At 42.3% G+C, this 20378-nt stretch overlaps 1 protein-coding gene, 1 long non-coding RNA gene and 1 pseudogene across 3 annotated transcripts; 2 read left to right on the top strand and 1 right to left on the bottom strand.

Moving 5' to 3' along the window:
* Window positions 1-349: 349 nt before the first annotated feature.
* Window positions 350-3688, top strand: LOC126571147 (dnaJ homolog subfamily C member 16-like; annotated as a pseudogene).
* LOC126571074 (C-factor) lies at window positions 3201-19813 on the bottom strand. 2 transcript variants are annotated; one of them, XM_050229327.1, is made up of 5 exons: window positions 19642-19759; window positions 19357-19557; window positions 6410-6461; window positions 4051-4612; window positions 3201-3288 (listed from the first exon to the last, which is right to left on the bottom strand). In XM_050229327.1, coding segments are annotated over exons 2-5 (747 nt in total). In that variant the 5' UTR covers window positions 19489-19557; window positions 19642-19759; the 3' UTR covers window positions 3201-3287. The 2 variants fall into 2 exon arrangements, with proteins under 2 accessions (XP_050085284.1, XP_050085274.1); XM_050229317.1 differs by lacking the exon at window positions 3201-3288 and having other exon boundaries at window positions 3911-4612; window positions 19642-19813.
* Window positions 8324-9957, top strand: LOC126571280 (uncharacterized). The gene is made up of 2 exons (XR_007607874.1): window positions 8324-9671; window positions 9756-9957. It is a non-coding gene; the product is annotated as an uncharacterized LOC126571280 (long non-coding RNA).
* Window positions 19814-20378: the final 565 nt, after the last annotated feature.

Genomic DNA, 20378 nt, shown 5'->3' with positions numbered 1-20378 from the left:
CGATCGGAGCATGATGGACAATCACATCAGCGCTACATGCTCAGTCCAAAGGAAGGTGTTGTCGCGTGTCCGACCAGAGATCCGGCGAAGGTGAAACCTCTTCGCTTGTTCCGAACACGGAGCAGCAAGGAGAAGGAGTGGGTTCTTCTGTCCGAATAAAGGCAGCTACAGCGCGCTTTGTTCATCATATAAGAACGCTGGCTCGGATCGTCTGCCAATCGCGAGGCGCATCCAAAGGAAGAGTGATAAGGGAAGAAGATCCGCTCCTATTCCTAGTTTGCCACCGTCGGAACAGGTGTCTTCTTTTGTAAGGCGCATCAAGAGCGCATCGCCGCGTGAGCAAGGATGGATGCCTCGAATGATGGTGCACTGGCTTTGCCTGGCAGTGTTTGTGATCGTCCTGCTGGTGCAGTGCGACAGCAAGGATCCGTACGTCACCGTGGGTGTGGAGCGAAAGGCTACACTACAGAAGATCCGACGAGCCTACAAACAGCAAGCTAAGGAATGGTAAGAATCCGAACAGCACTCTGTCTGGGTTCGTATTGATTGCTTGCCACAGGCGTGCTAGGACTTGAGCTGACTGTATCAAACAGGCATCCGGACAAATCAAAACACTTTTAGGCGGAGCAGCGGTTCGTCGAGATCAAGCAGGCATACGAGCTACTTTCCGACTCGGAGCGTCGGAAGGCATACGCCGTACATAACGAACGAGGATGCAATCGTGAATAGGGAGCGGCCCGATTACACCACACGACCGGTTCCAGGATCCGTTCGAACACTTTTACGATGCACATAACTTTAACTTCCACGACCAGGACATTAGCCTGTACCATCGGCTGTCGATCACCGCCAAGTACTACGAGAGCAACATCCTGCCCAAAAGCCGCCAAACTCCGCAAATACTGCTGTTTTACGCCGACTGGTGCTTCGACTATATGAAAGCGGCCAACTCGTTCAAGAAGATGATCGACACCGTACGCTCGAACGATCAATGCGGGTCACGAGGAGTAGCTGGTACGCCGGACCGGTGTCCACTCACTACCATGCATTGTCATGGTCCTCGACGGCCACAACTACTATAGTATATCCACCGTGAAAGCGTCTTTAATGCACAGCATCTGGTCGACTTCATCCGGCACCGTTGAGCGTAAATCATCGCAAATTTAAGGTTGCACACTGACCGGCACAGATACAAATCCACTTACCAATATAATTTCCATTGCATTGAAAAACTTAAATTTGCGCATCTAATAAATACGTACACTTGTTTTTCTTTTAGAATAAAGTATGCAGTTTATTTCGGCATAACTATTGTTACATTGTAGTATAGAAGGAACAGCTAAAAGAAACATTTTAATCTAAGATAAAAAGTCCAAATAAAGGTAAACAAGGTATCATACCTGTTGTCTGCAATAATCGCAAATTATGATAGCTTTTAATCAGTGGCGATTGGTGTAATTGATAATCCTCAGCCCTAAAATGCTCCGAACATATAGCACCACTTTTAGACGGACGCCAATTTGCATCTTTTCTACAAAATGTTGCCCATTGTCGGGTTAACTCCACATCTTGCGGAAAGGAATGAAACATAACCACCGTGCCAAGCCTTTTGATATTATTATTGTTATTTTTGCAAAACGGAGCTACGCAATATCTATAAGGCATCTTAAAACCAACAATGTTGAACAATCAGAGCACTGAAAAACTGGAAAAACTTTAACTTTCTTTACGGATTTCTTACTTCTCAAAGCGAATACCAACGGATTTCTTACTTGTCAGAGCATATCCAACGCAACCAAAACATAGGCAACAATTTTTTTCATTCATTTTTCTAATTTTCGCGAGCGAATTTTGTTCGGTATGACTTCACCTGTTTCCTATAGACACTTTGGCCAAAATCCCACAAAGCACCCTGCGGGCAACGAGCGATGGTTTCTTCTTCGGTCTGAAGACCATAATTCATCCAAAAGTTAATACATCGAAGAAAAAAAACTCAACTAAAAACATACTTACCCCTGCTGTTACCCTAAAAAAAACTCACTAATTTTATCCTCGCGGACCATTTGGTCCATGGTGTATTTTCTATGGAAATGGCTTTGTAAACGATTGAATATGAATTGTTTGGCTTTTGTAAGCAAAAGATATTGACTTATTTTGCATTATATGTGTTTATATAGGTATAATAGAATATAAAGAACGACATTTCGCAATATTGGTTCGCAATCCAAATCACATAAACGAATTTGGGCGCCAAAATACGACCACGTTGCGTCTCGAAATTTGCCGGACGTTCACTAGATGAAAGGAGGGAGAAGTTTCCGTAAAAACGAATTGATATCGCAGCCATTACAATCTAAAATTGTAGCCATAACAATCTAATATGCCGATTCCGGAACCACAAAGCGAGCCAAACTATTGCATTAGGTAAGCGTGGTCGTCGACCATCCGGTGGGAATGACTACGATAAGTGGTAGATAGGAGGAAGGAGGTATCAGCATTCGTGTTTGAGTGACGAATGTGATGAAGAGAATCAATTGAGGTTGGTGGATCCGTTGTTCGTTGCAAAAAATCAAATGATTTAGAGCGACAAACCATTCCTCGAGCGAACGAGTGGTTCTAGATTTGGTCGATGCCTTGAAAGGCCATAATATTATAACAGACAATTTTTTCACTACGTTCAATTTGGGCCAAACTCTTTTACAGCGTAAGATAACTCTCGTTGGCACTGTTCGAAAGAACAAAACCTTCATTCCGCCAAAATACCAATCAACGTCTGCTTTTGATAAGATGATTTGATGATTTGTTTTGATTTTTTTTCTCATTCCATCGATATAGCATTGCGCTAATCATTGTGTTTCGATATTCAAGTGGTGTGGATACGGTGGATCAAATGATCAGCTGCTACAGTTCAAGAAGAAAGACAAACCGATGGCCATCCGTAGTGTTCGCTAATATCATAGATATTTAAGCTTTGAACGCATATGTTATATTTTCCGGCATATCCATTGTGGAGTCTTCGTGAGGTGAATCTGTGAAACGCTCACAATTTTTACGATAATTCGCGATTGATTTGGCCCATGAACACATGCAGCAACGAACAGCGATTGCAAGGCTGGCTTCATCTGTGGAATTATTCCCAAAAATGTGCTCATCCCCTACAACTTCCCTCAGCAGATCGTTGACTAATGAATCTCGATCGGGCTCATCGCTTTTGTCAACGCCACCATCGTCGGCAGTACCTTCAACAAGCCTAAAAAGGTGGCCAGTGCCGGTGCTGTAAAAGCAAATCTGAGAAAAAATGTGTCGAATGTTTGTAAAAATGATAGAAAAGTGTTATGTAGTACATGTATGAGTCGAAATGTCCAAACAATAGCTAACGAATAGCGATATTATAACTGCTATTAGAGGAAAATGTACTATGGACCAAATGGTCCACGAGGATAAAATCAGTAAGTTTTTGTTTTTCTCGACCCCTATCATACTTTTTAGGAACTTAAATGTATATTTATGCTTATTAGCCGAAAATAGCACCATATCGAAAATTTCAAGACGATCGGAATTTTAGTTTTGAAGATATAACAAAAAAGCCAACCAGAAATGGACCAAATGGTCCGAGGGTAACAGCAGGGTTAATAAAATCGAAACAAAAATGAAAAAATATGGTGCTTTAATTGTGTTGCAGTTTTTTGCCTCGTCCTGTATGTTGAATAAGCAAAAACCAAAAGCTCATGTTTGCCTCCGTATTGCTGATGCGATTTTAAATAGCAGAAATACAGCATAAGCATAAATAGTGTTTCTGAAGAGAATCTCCTAGGCAATGTCCTAGGCATATTTCTCTATTTCTCTGCAAAACTGGCCTCCCGATTCATTTCTCGAAGTGCTGCGAAGGGAACACAAAACTAAACAAGCCTTATGTTAATCTGTTCATTTCATTAAGATGAATAAGTTCAACGGGGTTTATGCTCATTGAAAACGCACTTAAAAAAGGTACAACACGATCCTCGGTAACCAGCCTGGTACCCATTGGTGGAGTCTATTTGGTCAACTCACCAGGGCAGTGCCGTGCCGTCGTACTGTAGAAACTGGCCGTTGTTCGATTGGTTCAGTAAGAGCAACGTTTGCACCATCGCGTCGCAACTCTCGTCTACCGCTAAAGGTGCCTTCGGACCACCCATATCGGTTTTTACCCAACCCGGGTGTAGCACCACCGCCATAATGCCGTTGCCCTGCAGATCGATGCTCATCGACTTGGTGGCCGCGTTCAGTGCCGCCTTGGACGTGCGGTACCCGTACAGACCACCCTCCCGGTTTGACTGAATCGAGCCAAGGATCGAGCTCATGTTGACGATACAGGCCCGACCGGGGCCGACCGGTGCAGTAGGTTGCCCATCAGCTGCCCGCTTCAGCAGCGGTACGAGCGCCTTCGTCAGCATTATCGGCGCTACCGTATTCGTCACGAACGTCTCTACTAGATCCTCCGATTTGGTAAAGTTGAGTCGCGTCGATTTGGGTGAAATGCCCGCATTATTAAACAGCACATTCAGCCCGGCTCCCTGTACGATGGAGTCCACCTGCTGGACCAGCTGATCGTACCGCGCAAAGTCTCGCAGGTCTAGCGGATGAAATCAGGGGCCATTTGAAGCGAGAAACAGAAAAATAGTAGGGGTAAAGGTACAGTGGCTCGAATCCGAATTCGTACGGCTACCGCACGCCAGCTACGCGACGCAAACTCATGCTCATACAGCCTAATTAAATGCACATTATGCAATTATGACAATTGATTCGAGTAGAGCAACTATCACTTGTTATGACTGATATCACCTTCTTGGAAAAAGTTAATTAGTTTCGGCTTGGCGATGATTTTAAGGGGGCAAAGTCTGTTCGCACCAATCTGCACAGACCGATTCCGAATTCGTACGGTAGCGAACGACATGGATTATTCCATTTTTAATTATACGATTTGTATTTCTATGGTTGGTTATGTATAATAACAATGTCTAGTTATAAAAAAATGTGTGAAAATCCCTTTTTTACAGATAAAATATTCAATTTTTTGATGATTTCGGGCTCGTATCACCGATGCCACCAATTTCATCTTCGTACACTTTTTTTATCAGTTTTATGCAAAAAACAGACACTTGGACCATATGACCAGTATTACCAGTGTATTCCCTGATTATTGGAAATGCTTTCTAGCTGCCTCAGCATGCTTTTGGTATGATTTTGCCGTTAAAACCGCCAGAAATGTTGCCTTACTCCGCTCTGAGACGCTACTGTTACTGCTTCTTAGCGCCTGTTTGTTGGAAATTTTATGAAAAAAATCGTTTAAAACTCATTGAGAATGTTTAAAAGAACATACTGATGCATTATGACATCAATTAACGGTAGGTTTACAACACCTTTCGACGATATGCAGCATCCCAACATTACTGCATCTTCACAATGGTCGACGCTGGCCGTACGATTTCTTGCGTTGAGTTCGGTTTAGGATTTTTGTCTAGCAAAATTTTGTTTCATCGTTATGTGAAGATGTTATAATCAATGGTGAATCTAAATTTCAAATCATGGCCACAGATAGTCGCGGTTTTTTTGTCGACAGCCGCAGAACGAATTGAATCCAAAAATCGTACGGCCAATGGTGAAGATGCAGTAATGTTGGGATGCTGCATATCGTCGAAAGGTGTTGTAAACCTACCGTTAATTGATGTCATAATGCATCAGTATGTTCTTTTAAACATTCTGAATGAGTTTTAAACGATTTTTTCATAAAATTTCCAACAAACAGGCGCTAAGAAGCAGCAACAGTAGCGTCTCAGAGCGGAGTAAGGCAACATTTCTGGCGGTTTTAACGGCAAAATCATACCAAAAGCATGCTGAGGCAGCTAGAAAGCATTTCCAATAATCAGGGAATACACTGGTAATACTGGTCATATGGTCCAAGTGTCTGTTTTTTACATAAAACTGATAAAAAAAAGTGTACGAAGATGAAATTGGTTGCAAAAAATTGAATATTTTATCTGTAAAAAAGGGATTTTCACACATTTTTTTATTACTAGACATTGTTATTATACATAACCAACCATAGAAATACAAATCGTATCATTAAAAATGGAATAATCCATGTCGTTCGCTACCGTACGAATTCGGAATCGGTCTGTGCAGATTGGTGCGAACAGACTTTGCCCCCTTAAAATCATCGCCAAGCCGAAACTAATTAACTTTTTCCAAGAAGGTGATATCAGTCATAACAAGTGATAGTTGCTCTACTCGAATCAATTGTCATAACTGCATAATGTGCATTTAATTAAGCTGTATGAGCATGAGCTTGCGTAGCGTAGCTGGCGTGGGGTTAGCCGTACGAATTCGGATTCGAGTCATTGTAAGTCGAAAAAGCTGCTTCGGTACGCACCGACATGCAATGGAATGATTTGCGCGTGCTGTTTGGCCAGCGCCAGCAGTTCCTATCAGAGAAGGAGAGTAAAGAAAAGCGTGAAATTCAACGGTAGTGCCATAGTTATATTAATTGAACCGAAAATTGGAGAGTTTAGTCCCATGTAGTCTTGGAAGGTGGTCAGTCGACTGTGGACCAGCAAGCGATAAACACCTATCGAGGATCAGAGAGCGTTTCTGCAGAATAATACGAGTGAGTGAAGCAAGGAGCCAGCCCGGTGCCTGGCTGAAATGGCACCAAAAAGGAAAAAAGGTACTGTGGGCAGAATGGAACCTAAGAGGAAAAGAGCCACCACGATGCAGGTAATAAACAAACCTGTTTCAAGTAGTTTCACGAATACCATTGCGTCGCCCAACAAATACGCACTACTAGCCGACTCTCCAGCTAACGACGGCGATGACAAAGTACCAAGGTCACAGCTAGGGCTTTCCCAAGCGAAAAAGGCAAATGTTAAAACACCGCCAATAACGGTACAGTGCAATTCGATGGCGTTAGTGCACAAAACAGTCATCAACGCTGGTGTAGTGAACTACACCTTAAACCACGCCAAAGCGGGAATCGTCATCAGAGCGGCGGACGTTCAAGGTCACAAGCAAATATTGAAGCAGCTACACGCAACCAACACCCAATATCATACCTTCCAACTGGAAGAAGAAAAAACAACCAAATACGTTCTTAGTGGACTATCTGAACGTCCGATAGAACAAGTAGCAGACATTTTACACGCACAGAACGTAAATCCGTGCAAAATAGCTAAACTGAACATCAGAACGAAACAATACGAAGAGCAAGCGCTCCTCCTGCTGCACTTCGCAAAAGGGGAAACTAACATCAGTTTCTTAAGACAAATAACGGGCCTGGACCACGAAAGGGTTTACTGGCACCGATACGTGAATAGGAGCGGCATCATGCAATGCAAACGATGCCAATTGTATGGTCATGGGGCCAATAACTGCAATCGAGCTGCTAAATGTACAAAGTGCGCTCAAGATCATCTATCGGCACAATGCCCACTAACAGCCAACCAATCCAGCCAGCTCCAGCCAGCCCCGAACGAACACAACCAAATAGCAGTGCACCTACTAAGGTGTGCTAATTGTAACGGAAATCACATTGCTAATTACAGCAAATGCCCGGCACGACCAATGCCAAAACCCAAAATGATGCGCGCACAACTACCTCCACAGTTCAACGAAAATACATTCCCGAGCACTCTAACGACTGCACATCGATCGTTCCAAGGCGCAGCCCAGTGGCCTATCCAACAAGCCACAAACACAAACGCCAATGAGGGCTTATTTGGCCCTGATGAAATTATTAATATCGTAACGGACACATTTGCGTCCATGAAGCAATGCCGAACGAAAGAAGATCAAATTAAAGTAATCTTTCAGATAGTTCACAAATACTGCTCGCTATGAACTACTCGCCACAAGACATCAAACTCGCACAGTGGAATGCCAACGGCATTTCACGACACAAATTTGAACTGACAAATTTTTTGTCAATACAAAACGTAGATATTTGCTCAATATCTGAAACGTTCCTGAAACCCGAGATGAAATTTAGCATTCCAGGGTACAGTGTACATCGCCTAGATAGGACAAGCGGCGCTAAAGGTGGTGTGGCCATTATTGTCAAAAGGAACTTGACCACACAGTTACTTAGCTGGCATGGATTGAAAACCATAGAAGCAATTGGTATTACAGTGCGAACATTGAATGGTCCGCTCACAGTCATATCAATCTACCACCCAGGAGGAAACAAAAGCCAACCTTGTTTTTCTTACGATATACAAACGCTCGAGAAGATTAAGCAAAAATTCATTATATGTGGTGATCTCAATGCTAGGTACAAAGTATGGAATGGTCAAAGCAATAACTGGGCCGGAAAGACCCTCTTCGACTTGATGACAAGAGGTCCCAAGTAACACAGGTCACTCAATTTCGGGCAGTTTGTGGTCGATAGACGTAAAAACAGGGTGAGCGCGGGGGTGAGGTACGTCCGCGAGCACTCAATCTTTACCCCTCTGCCTGCGCGGCAACCGAGGAAGGGATCCCGCGGACATTTTCCCCTCCCGGGGGGTGAAATTGTGAGCACCATGCAACATCCTTCGCGCTATCCTTGTTTGGTTCAAGCTAATTTTTCTCTGCTTTCTCACTCTCCGTGCCCCTCTCGGTTCACCCGTGGTGCTATCCTCTTTTTGCTTCAGACGGATTTTTTTATTCCTTTCTCGCTCTTCGCGCCACCCCCGAGTCATCCATGTTGCTACCCTCCACTGGCTTTAGGCAGATTTTTTTCCCTTCTCGCTCTTCGAATGATCCTGCGAGGATCATCCGTGTAAAGATACGCGGTGCTCAACGCGATTACATCTGTATGCGATCGAGTTTGAGCTTTGACGAAAAGTGACCCAGGCAGCTCTCTGGGCTTTTCTCCTAAGAGAAAACGAACAGCATGTTTTTCGGTGAAAAACACTTGAAACGCCCCTCAAAACATTTTTAAAATTAGTATTAATGAATAAACAAAGCATCACACTGCATTTCATTCAGGTTAAAACACTTTTTTGTGAAAAAATGTGCATTTTGGAGTGAAATGGTGATTTAGGGAACTTTCAAATCAACCCTACCCAAAAGAACAGGAGAGAAAAGGACGGAGATAGACCTCTCTCTCAGATCCGAAAATCATAAGATTGGTCGAAGAGTCTTTCCGAAAGCTGAAAATGTGCGTCAAGTTTTTCAGTGAAAATACCTAAAACACCGCTTAAAACATGTTTAAAAACATTTTTAAAATCAAATCAATTTATAACAATGCATTACGTTCAGGTTATAACAATTTTCAAAGCAATGTTGAACATTTTGTACTGAGATGAGGATCAACAGAACTTTCACGATAACCCCATACGAAAGAAGCGAGAGAGAAGGACGGAGAAGGAACTGTCAAACGTGTTTGTTAGGTTGGAAAGCTGGTCGGATGCTGATGATCGCGCTGCTGGTAAGTTTGCCAAAAATATGCATAATTTTAACACATTTTGTTGGTTTTCCATTCTTTACAGATCATTTATCAGATACAGCAGCAGTGGCCGAACGATTCGTCGTGATCTGGTGAGTAATTAAACTGATATTTGGACGATCAAGTCCGATGCCGTACCATTGCCTCTTTCCAGAATGTTCCGGTACATGCATCGCCAGGAGATCGGAAAACGCTGTGAAAACGTTTTACGGTGAGTAAAAAGTGTTTCTAAATGATTATAAAGGTATTACAAGTGTTTTAAAAGTGAAAAAATCTTCTTTTTGTGTTTTTCTAGCCCTCCGAGAGCTGCGAGCCGTGAGTAAGCGGTATGTGTGAATGTGTGCCGTCCATGCGAACGGCCCGTCTATGGGAACGTACTTTTCGGTCCTTATACGGCCAACGAAGGAAGGAAGCATTGTAAGGATGAGGTATGTTTGGTGCTAGTGTTATGTGATTGAGTTTTAAAAAAGTGTGAATAAATATTATCAAAAATGAAATTGCGAATGGTGAGAACATTTTATGCGCACATCCGAAAGATGCAGGGGGTTGAGGGTAGGGTAGGGAGGGAGGAGGGAAGGGTAGGGTAGGGAGGGGAGTGGGGTGAACCTAGGGGGGCACGATGCGATCACACGCACACCACTGCGACGCACATTTCACCAATACACGCACATCCGGTTCATCCGATTCATCCGAGAATGAGCATCCCTGGTTAACCATACTTAAGCCGTTTCCTTAACCAGGGGGGGCACTCTTGGGTAACCAGGGGTCCTTATGTATGGATAACCAGGGGTCGCGCAACAATTCCGCCTGCTGGGATCGATGAGTTAATAAACTCCCTAACAGAAACAATCAAAGCAGCCCAAGAGTTAGCAGTTCCTAAAATAATTCCTAGCCACTATCACTATACAAATTTTGATTCGGAGCGACGCCGAGCGACGCCCAGCGACGCCCAGCGACGCCGAGCGACGCCGAGCTAGACCGCAAATGACCATCTACGACGTTGGCGCGAACGAGAAGGAGAGAGCGACGCCGAACGAGATGCAATACATGTGCATTCAACGAGCGCGAGCGAGACAAAATTCCGCGCGCGATATTTCCCCACCGCTCGAAGCGAGAGTACGCGAGCGTACAGTAGGCGAGAGGAAAAAACGCGCGAGTGCAGAGCGTGCTGTGGTGGAGAAACCGGAGAGCGAATCGCGCAGGCAACTTGGTTTTGCAGAAACGTGCGCGTGAAATCGAAAAGCGAAAAATGCATTAAATGATTTTCTTGCAGCAGGAAAATGAATGGAAAACCCAATTTTACTGATATTTCCGATTTGATTTTCGTGAAAATCGGTTAGGGCACCGTCTGGCAAGGCATAATTATGGCATAATTATGTCCCATTAATGGGACAAGCAAACGGGCACTGCACTTGCCGTATGCGACCACGGCGGTCAGAGAGTGCGCGGGCATAAGGCGCACGGGAGAGCAGTGCGCGCCTTGGTGGAGAGCGAATCGCGCAGGCAACTTGGTTTTTCAAAAACGTGCGCGCGAAATGGAAAAGCAAAAAAAATGCATCCAATGATTATTTTATCGATATATTGCCGATCGATATCGATATGTTGCCACTGGCCTGCAAGGCCTAATGGAACAAGCAAACAATAAAGAGACTCGGTGTATGCGCCAGAATGGAATCGCGGTAGGAATGGTTTACTGTCCTTTCCTCAAATGGAACCGCACTGTTTAAGTAATCTTATGACTTATGCTCGATTGCTAATTGATCAGATTTATCAGCATTTAGGGATCGATCTATTTCGATGCACGCGACTCGAGAGATTTGGGGAAACAATGCAAATGAAATGGCTCGAATCTCCCAACTGACTCAAATCTTAACTACACTCGATTTAACTCGATATGCAGAACCGAACCCGACATACTAAGGCATACGACATATTAACGCGCACCGATCCTGTACCATAAAGTCGCTGGCCGTCAAGGCATAATGCCACAGGCAAACGCGCACTGCACTCGCTGCATGCGACAAAATACAATCGCGGTAGGAGGAATGGTTCACTCTCCGTCTGCCATTGCTTCTATGCTATCAGAACGGTCCTGCCCGCCTCGATGGGCCAGATATTACACGTGGACCTGATAGAAGCTCCTGTTCCTAAAGAGTCATCTTTGTATTCCTTGCATTAGAATCCGAAGCCAATCGAAGATTGTTCTGGCTCTGGTGTTGTCTCACGTGCTTTTGCCATGGGCAATGCATGCGAGTGCAAAATATTATCGGCAGGTTTCGGCTGTTCGGTGGATATGCTGTAGGGCTGTTTGATTATCGCCAGATCGTACCGAAGACAACGGCTAATCAAATGATGAAACAAACCATTACAGCATGTGTAAGGATCAAGGGTAAAATTATGCTCTTCGAAAATCAAAAAGATGGGCCAGACATCCATCAACGACAGCATTGTGGAGTGGCTACCGATAAGGAAATGTTTCACCTTTCCGGTATCAAGGTGCACTGAAAAAAATTGAGGCGATATACATAGACACGGATGCGGCAAAGCTGAACGGGAGCTGGTCAATGGGGCGCGCCTGCTTTACTGTTCCATACGGTGACAACTTGCAGGACCTGGACCTGAACCGGGAGGCAATGACAATCAACCTGGCCCAAGGTCAGTCGCTGCACCACGATAGCCCTTCCTCCGGCGACATAACGAGCAAACGCTCGGAATTGTAAGGAATCAAATTGAAAATGAGTCAACATGGAAATGGTTAAAATGGAATGGAGGGACATGTTTGATTGTTTGGTGAGAAATGGAAAAGGAATAATTGCATACAATCATTTTTTCAAGCGAGGCTCTGTAACCGGGCGGTTTAGCTATCAGAGCACATGGCTGGGAGTTGGCTTATCAACCGCTGCATTCGCCAGCAGCAATGTTCATGCCGTGAAGATAACAAAAATGTGTAGCTATCGAGCATCTTTTATAAAGTAGAGATGGGTACAGTAGAGATGAGAACATTAGAATGACATGGAAGAGCATTTTTGTATGCAAGGGAAAGAGAAAAATAATGAAATTCAAAATATTCCTGCTTTCGTGCGTAGCTCTGTAACCGGGCCGCTTACCTAGTAACATCAAAACGCCGGACGACATAACCAATCTCATCAGAATAAAAAACAGTTTCAGACGAAAATGGCAAAGGAATAGATTAGATAAATTTTCTAAATTCATGTTCGACGGACTAGTTGCCCTAATACAGGAAAAAACTAGCAACAGTTAGAAACGACGCATGGAACAAAACCCTTGAAACAATAAACCAAGATGAGAAAAGCACGAATAAACTGTGGAAGCTGGTGAAAACAGTAAAAAAACAACAAAGTAGCATCCCACCACCGCAAGCGGGGAATCAATCACTCGTTAATGCTCAAGAAAAATGCGCTGCTCTAAAAACACAATTCGAAAGCGCTCACGATACAACGAAACGAAAGACATACAACACATTGAGCCGGCACGAGAGAACGGTCAACAAGGCTTTAAAAAACTTTGAGGCAATAGCGAACTCCACTTCCCCATCAAACACGTCACTAACCAAACCTAAAGAAATAGCCAAAATAATACGAAATCTCAAGACCAAAAAAATCTACGGGCTACGACAACATCAACAACAAAACAATCAAAAACCTCCCTAGAAAAGCTATAGTTCTTATCTGCCTTATCAACATATTCATATCGGACATACCTACTCTTCCCAAATGCAGTCAGTACTTGTATGGGGATGATTTTGCAATCAGTTCTACTAATAAAAATCCTAACCCCATCATTAGGAACTTGAACAACAGCCTCAAAAACCATAACATATAGTTATAGTTGGTAGGTTAGGCTTGTATTGTAGAGTAGTGTAGACTTAGGATTAAGGTAGTATTAGTAATGAATAGTTGTATATTTGTGGTTTTTAAATATAAAGTCAGTCTGAATCGTAAACCACCTTGAAGCAGACGTATAATTGGCGCAGCCGTCCGGCCTTTGAGTACGAAGACAGTGCAAAAACACAAGACAAAGAAAACTTGTGTTACAGTAGGTCCGGGTAACCATTAAAATCGTGCCGCGTGTCGATTTTAAGTTGAGGCCTCGCCGCTTTCGTGACAAAGAAAAAGAACCGGCAAAAGTGAAGCGTGAATGTTCTAAGAGAATCACCTTCACCCACGACGACTTAAGTGAAGTAATCGTTCTTAGAGAAATTACTTTCACAAGAGTAGCGATAGTTCTAAGTGAAATCGCGCTCACGGAGTAAATGTAAAGTTGAACATTCGACAGTGAATTTAGACTGGAAAAAGTGAATCGAATGTCCTAAGTGAATTGACTTTACCGGGGACTACTAAAGTGAAGTAATCGTTCTTAGAGAAATTACTTTCACAAGTCCAGAGTAGCGATAGTTCTAAGTGAAATCGCACTCACGGAAACCCGGTTAAGCTCATCATTCGGAGTGAATTTGGATTGAAGAAAAAAAAAGTGAAATGGATCAAATCTACCAAAAACTTGAGGAAATAGTGAACATTTGCCACCAAATACTTTCGGATCACAGCAAGAAATTTCAACGGATCGAGCGATGCCTGATCGACCGACGGATCAACGCAGAGATCAACGACCAGCGACCGACAACGCAGAGCGAATCGATGGATTGTTTAATCCCTGATGCTATTAAGCTGCTACCTGAGTTCGATGGAAATGGGCGTCAACTCTGCGCTTGGCAAGAGACCACAGAACAGGCACTGGAACTGTTTCAAGGACAAGTAATGCAGGAGAAAAATGAAATATTTTTCAACATTGTCAAAAACAAAGTAACGGGTAGGACAAAAGATGTGTTATGCGTAGGAAGCAACCCGCAAACATTCGAAGAAATGAAAGACATTCTGCTAAAAGAACTAGAAGGATTTAATTTGAAAATAACAAAAGATACGGGTGCGAACAAAAACATTGTACCACATGGCATTATAAAATACACCCAACCAACTTCTCAAATATCTATTAAAAATGTATGCAGCTCTAACAAAGTTTCTAAAATGGAAAAAAATGATCTTTTTCCTAACATTTGTACACCGTTAGAATTCTATGAATTTAAATTTCGCGATTATTTTGACTTTCTCATTGGTTCAGAGACACTTGCACAGTTTAATGCAATTATCGATTATGAAAATGAATTTATTTTTTTTTGAAAAATAAAAAATTTAATTTCGTGAATATTACCCATCGCAGAAAGCTGAGACACATCATACAGTAACAGTGAACACATTGAACAATAGGGATTGGTTTGTACCTACTTTGCAAAAAATAGGAAAACAGGCTTACATACTTCCAAGATTGTACATAGCAGTATCAAATTATTTTCTATTATTCGGCATAACGAATTAAAAGTGAAATAACACTGAAAACTTTCAAGGATACAAAGGGCACTAAAAGACACAAATCAAAAATTAAACGAATTAAACAGTTGAATAATTGAAAGCACGAGGACGTGCATTGTACTTATAGGGGAGGAGTTATAGTTGGTAGGTTAGGCTTGTATTGTAGAGTAGTGTAGACTTAGGATTAAGGTAGTATTAGTAATGAATAGTTGTATATTTGTGGTTTTTAAATATAAAGTCAGTCTGAATCGTAAACCACCTTGAAGCAGACGTATAATTATATATTATAAAAATTGGAAAATTAAGCTCAACAAAGAAAAAATGGAAGCTATCTTCTTCACACGCCGTACCAGTACCCGACGATTACCAAGTAAATGTACTCAAATTGGCGATGCAGAAATTTCATGGAATAAGTCCGTCAAATATTTAGTAATTACACTAGACCCAAGACTAACTTTCCAAAAACATATTGAATCTACAGTACTCAAAAGTGAAAAAATGCTCAGAACTCTATACGGTTTTATTAATAGGAAAGCTAAGCTAAACACAAAAATCAAAATCCTTATTTACACATCTATAATACGCCCTGTTCTTACATACGCTTCTCCAGTTTGGAAAGAATGTGCAGCAACGCACAAAAATAGACTACAAATAATTCAGAATAAGTACTTAAAGATTATCTTTAACCTACCCCCGTGGCATAGTACGCTTGACGTACACATTAGAGCAGGAATTAACAAAATCCTACCACACATCAACAAGATCAACAACAAATACAAGAACAGTTGTGCAACAAGCAATTATTCAATTCTGAGACAGTTAAATAGCTGATTAGTTCAATGAATTTACCGTAGGGTTAGGTTTGGGATGGAAGGTGGTTGTACATATGTAAATAATAGCATTAGTGTAGACTAACCATAGGTTAGCACATACAAAACATAGGGTTTTTACAATAGTTTTCCCTAATACAAACTTCAAAACAGCAGATAAAAACAACGAATAGAAAAATCCAAACGTAAAAGATTAATAATCAAAACAGAGCTGAAAGGGGACAAACCCGGCCTCACTAATAATATCACGTCATTGTATCCATATATAATATCCAGACAATAAATACAAATACTACTACTACTACTACTTGGAAGGTGGTTCATTTAAGGGGGATCGGACCCACCTTAACAGGATCTACACTTCTCCACAAAAGTGAATACACAGCGAGCAATTTTAGGAATAAATGCCTTTTGTTGTGCCTAGAATCGAATAAAAAATATGGGAAAATTATCAATTATGCTTTAACCTGTTTCCAATCAATTGACCATTAATACGATGCCGTCCGATGTTGGTGTCTCGAGAAATTCTCAGAAAACTGCTGGGATGCCTCAAAATCGTCCCACAAAAGTGAGTACACAGTACACGTTTTTGTTTTGTTTTGGATCATAGATTAATGTTTAATTGATGGGTTAATGATCGTTTGGGTGCAATATGCTCGGTGGTTGAGATGGTTTTGTGGTGAACAGTTTTAAGCTTCAAAATCGACTGCAGTTTACCATAATAAAAACAAAAGTCCGAAAATAACTTTCAGTCTCTAAAAGACAAGATATTACAAGATTGTAGGGCCCGCTGAGTAAAAGGGACACCGAAATTGATGATTTAACAAATATCCATCCAGTCATCCAGCGATACAAATATGAGGGGCGTGTATCTAATTTGCCTACAAACGATCGGCCCTCGGTACGTACAGACCGTATGTGACGGGCAATTAAAAGGATTGTGGATGCGGAGTCAAAGATAAACACGAAAACTGTGGCAACACTGCTTGACGAAAGGCACGTTATTGTAATATCATGTGAAACAGTGCGCCTTATGATTCACACATTTGGCTACAAGGCTTACAACCGGCGCAAAAAGCCACACATCAGTCCTATTATCCGCCACCGTCGCCTAAAATTTGTTAAAAAAATGTGCAAACCACCCACCAAACAATGTTTTATGTACAGACGAAAGTAAATTTAACATTTTCGGGTGGGATGGTAGAATCTAAGTTTGGGAGGCACTCTCGGAAGGCTTGAACCCAAAGTACACCGCAAAGACGGACAAGCATAACGGAGGAGGTGTGCTAGTTTTGGGGTGCATGTTCGTTTTGTATTTCAAATAGGGTTGGTAATCTTCAGATCAGTAATGAAATCATGGACCAATATGTTTACATCAACATATTAAAGAATAATTTAGGCCCAATTGTTGAAAACTTGGGGATTTTTCAGGATTATTGGTTCCAACAAGACAACGATCCAAAACACACAGTGTTAAATTAGCGTTAAATAAAAACATTATTATACAACACTTCCCATTAGCTAAAATCGTCGCCCCAAAATCCAGATTTGAATCCCATAGAACATGGTTTGGATTTCCTGGAACGTAATATTCGTAAAACACAAATTACAAGCCATTTGGATCTGGAGAAGAAACTAAATGAAGCATGGAGTACAATTTCAGCAGATTCTACGCAAAATTTAGTGAATTAAATGCCACGACGGTTGGCAGAAGTTATAAAAATGTGCCCTATCATTTGCTACGCGATACTGAAAACAACAAAAAGTGTCGAAGGAAGTTGAATAAAAACTGAAATACAAAACGAACACGCGTGCTGTGTACTCACTTTTGTGGGACGATTTTGAGGCATCCCAGCAGTTTTCTGAGAATTTCTCGAGACACCAACAGACATTCACTTTTGTGGAGAAGTGTATTCTCCGATCGCCATAATGGCTAATTAAAATGCATAGTGTGCGTTTAAGTAAGCCACGGTGGCATTTATTGTTCCCTCTTTTCTATTAACACTTTCACGGAACTTTTGATGAGTGCGTGATATCGTCTTACGCGTTCACGTTTGATGGTGAATTGTAATCAAATTCCAATTCTAAGTAACCTATGAAGCTAATAAAATTCATTCTTCTTGTTCCTCGTCTGTGTACAAGACGTGTTTTGCGTTGCTCCAATAGGTTATGGGCCCAGCAACATAGTGCACATTGAAAGAAGAATCAAAACGAGGAAGATTTCGAGGAAGATCTGTGTGATCGAAATTTAAGGAAATCAGTGTGATTAAAGAATCGTTGGGATCTGTTCAAAACGAGGAAGATTTCGAGGAAGATCTATGTGATCGAGATCGAGGGGAATCTGTGTGATTTCCAGAAGATGTCCAGTTTAGAGAATAATGTGTGAATGATTTCTCAAGAACTGTTTGATCGAAGAATAGTTCAGAATACTGTATGTGAATTCTGAAGAACTTTGTGTGATTGGAAAATAGTACTGAATGTAACCAGAACTGTGTGAGAAAATGGTTTCAAGTAGTAAGATTGCGTCTAAACGAGCACGAATGTATCGCGAAAGTATCGCGACGACGAGGCGAATAAACGTCATCTCCATACAAGTGCGCGAAAGTTTGATCGCGATAGCTTGGATGCCCGTGTAGGGAGCGAATGCATCGCGAAAGAACGAACACTGCTGTCAAAGCTGTCATTTCATATAAAAAAAAGCCCTCTGGCGGAGGTCTGTCGAAGAACACACGCTTTCGCAAAAGTTTTTGCTCAGTCTGAGCAAAAACTTTCGCGATGCATTCGTTTACCGTCTGGAAGCAACCTTAGAAGTGAAAAAGATTCTAATGAAAGAAGGATGCTGGGAAGCTGTTAAGAGTGACGAAGGTTCATTAGGGGCTACAGAGTTTGTGAAGGAGAGATCTCTTACGACGATATGTTTGAGTTTAGAAACGCACTTATATTGGTTAGTGATGGATGCCAAGGATGGGCGAGATGCGTAGAAAAGGGTTGAATCTGCTTTTCACGACAATAGAATCTTCAAGGAGGCGGAAGCTACTGAGATCGCGGAAACTGGCTCGAAGAGAGATGAAGAGTTCGTTGGCGAGCAAGAAGATCCTGAGGTGCTACCAATAGTGAAGGGGGTGAAGTCTAAGGAAGTGGCAGTTGCTGTGACCGGTCGGGCCCCGTTAAAAAAGGCTGCCGAAAATAAAAAAAAAAAGAAGAAAAAGGAATCGAATCTGTGCTCTTCTCTACCACGAGGTCCGTTGACAGCTGCACACAGAGAATTGGGACATATGGCCACAGTCGCCGGTCTCTATTATAGCAGAGGTCTACATCTCCAGAATAGCTAGTCAAGGCCCAGGAACCTGGATTCAATAGCCGTACTGGAGTAAATCCTCACTGAAGAAGAAGTTGACAGCCGCACACATCGCTTAACCGGCGGCAACGTTTCGCAGACATTCGCACCTCTATCTAGAAGCGGGAAGCCATCGGAGTGAGCCAACAAAACATACTCATTCACATCAACCAGTATCAGCATCACAGTAAAACCGATGGCGCCGCTGAACAGTAAGTCACTACTTTTTTACACCCCACTCGCGATCCCGATCACGATGACTCTCCTCACTATCGTACTGGCAGCATTCTTGGCACGGCAACGAACCAAACTAACAGGTAACACACGTCTTCAACTCCTCCTTACCTTGGACTTTTCCGGTACGCGGTACGTCGTGATTATTTTCTCCGGTTGCTGATGTTGCTGCTGTCGGAGCAACGACCGGATCAGTCCCAATCCGAGACCCCGATTGCAACCCGTAATCAAAATGCTTTTCATCGTGTGGTGGGGCTTCAAGACTCCTCTAAGCTCCTCTAGCTTACAGCGCCACGCGTCCTCGCCGCGTACCTTGAAAAAGTCGAACCGAAACAAGACATATACGCCTTTTTGGAGTGGTAGAAGCATCGAGATCGTCCGACAGGATTGTCTTACCTGATGCAATGCAAAATGTGGAAGAGTGTGAATGTGCCGGTTGTGAGGCAGAGAGCAACCTCACCTGCCTGTTTGTCCTTCGTTGCGTGCTGTCAGTCAGTGTATATAGCGCGTGCGGAAGGAATGGACTTAAGGCTTCTGCTAACCAGGCGCGTAACGCTGCGTACGTTGCGGAGCGTAGCTGTCAAACGGTGGTGGAATGTATGGGATTGCACTGGGCCCTGCATACCAAGCACGTAAACGAGCGTTCGTAACGGAGCCTTGCGCTGCGGAGCAATGTAGAATTTTACATTTTTTGGGCGAAACGCGGCGAAACGCAGCGAAAAGCAATGTCAAACGCGGCGCGAAAGGCGAAATCCGTGGTTTGGGTTTGAATGTACCGTTAGATGGAAGCAAAATCATGTTGCATGTTAACAATATAAACATAATTATAAAATAATATAATAATAAATAAAATAAAATATAATATTTAATAACAATATACACAGATTTCCGGTCGTCCTTCTCTGATAACCACGATCGGCATAACTGAATCGCCAAGGACATGATATTAATTGGTGTATACGTACGACTTCAAACGTCAAGCAAATATAAAAAATATCTTTTGGTGAATTTTTGTCAGCAAGCGTACACGATCATTTATACAAAAATAAATGGATAATATTTGAAACTTTTTAACAAAAAGGAACCTCAATCACGTGAACTTAATTGATTTTTAACATCAAAAAGGAAAAACT

This window comes from Anopheles aquasalis, chromosome X (genome assembly GCF_943734665.1).
Source record: "Anopheles aquasalis chromosome X, idAnoAquaMG_Q_19, whole genome shotgun sequence".
NCBI lineage: Eukaryota > Metazoa > Arthropoda > Insecta > Diptera > Culicidae > Anopheles > Anopheles aquasalis.
This window is presented reverse-complemented; position numbering and strand designations above follow the sequence as displayed.

Coding starts and splice junctions, on each gene's coding strand:
- LOC126571074 (XM_050229317.1), bottom strand. CDS start 19,488: ATGAAAAGCATTTTGATTACGGGTTGCAATCGGGGTCTCGGATTGGGA. Junction 6,462..19,356: donor GCGTACCGGAAAAGTCCAAG/GTAAGGAGGAGT, acceptor CTTCTCTGATAG/GAACTGCTGGCGCTGGCCAA. Junction 4,613..6,409: donor AATCATTCCATTGCATGTCG/GTGCGTACCGAA, acceptor TTCATCCGCTAG/ACCTGCGAGACTTTGCGCGG.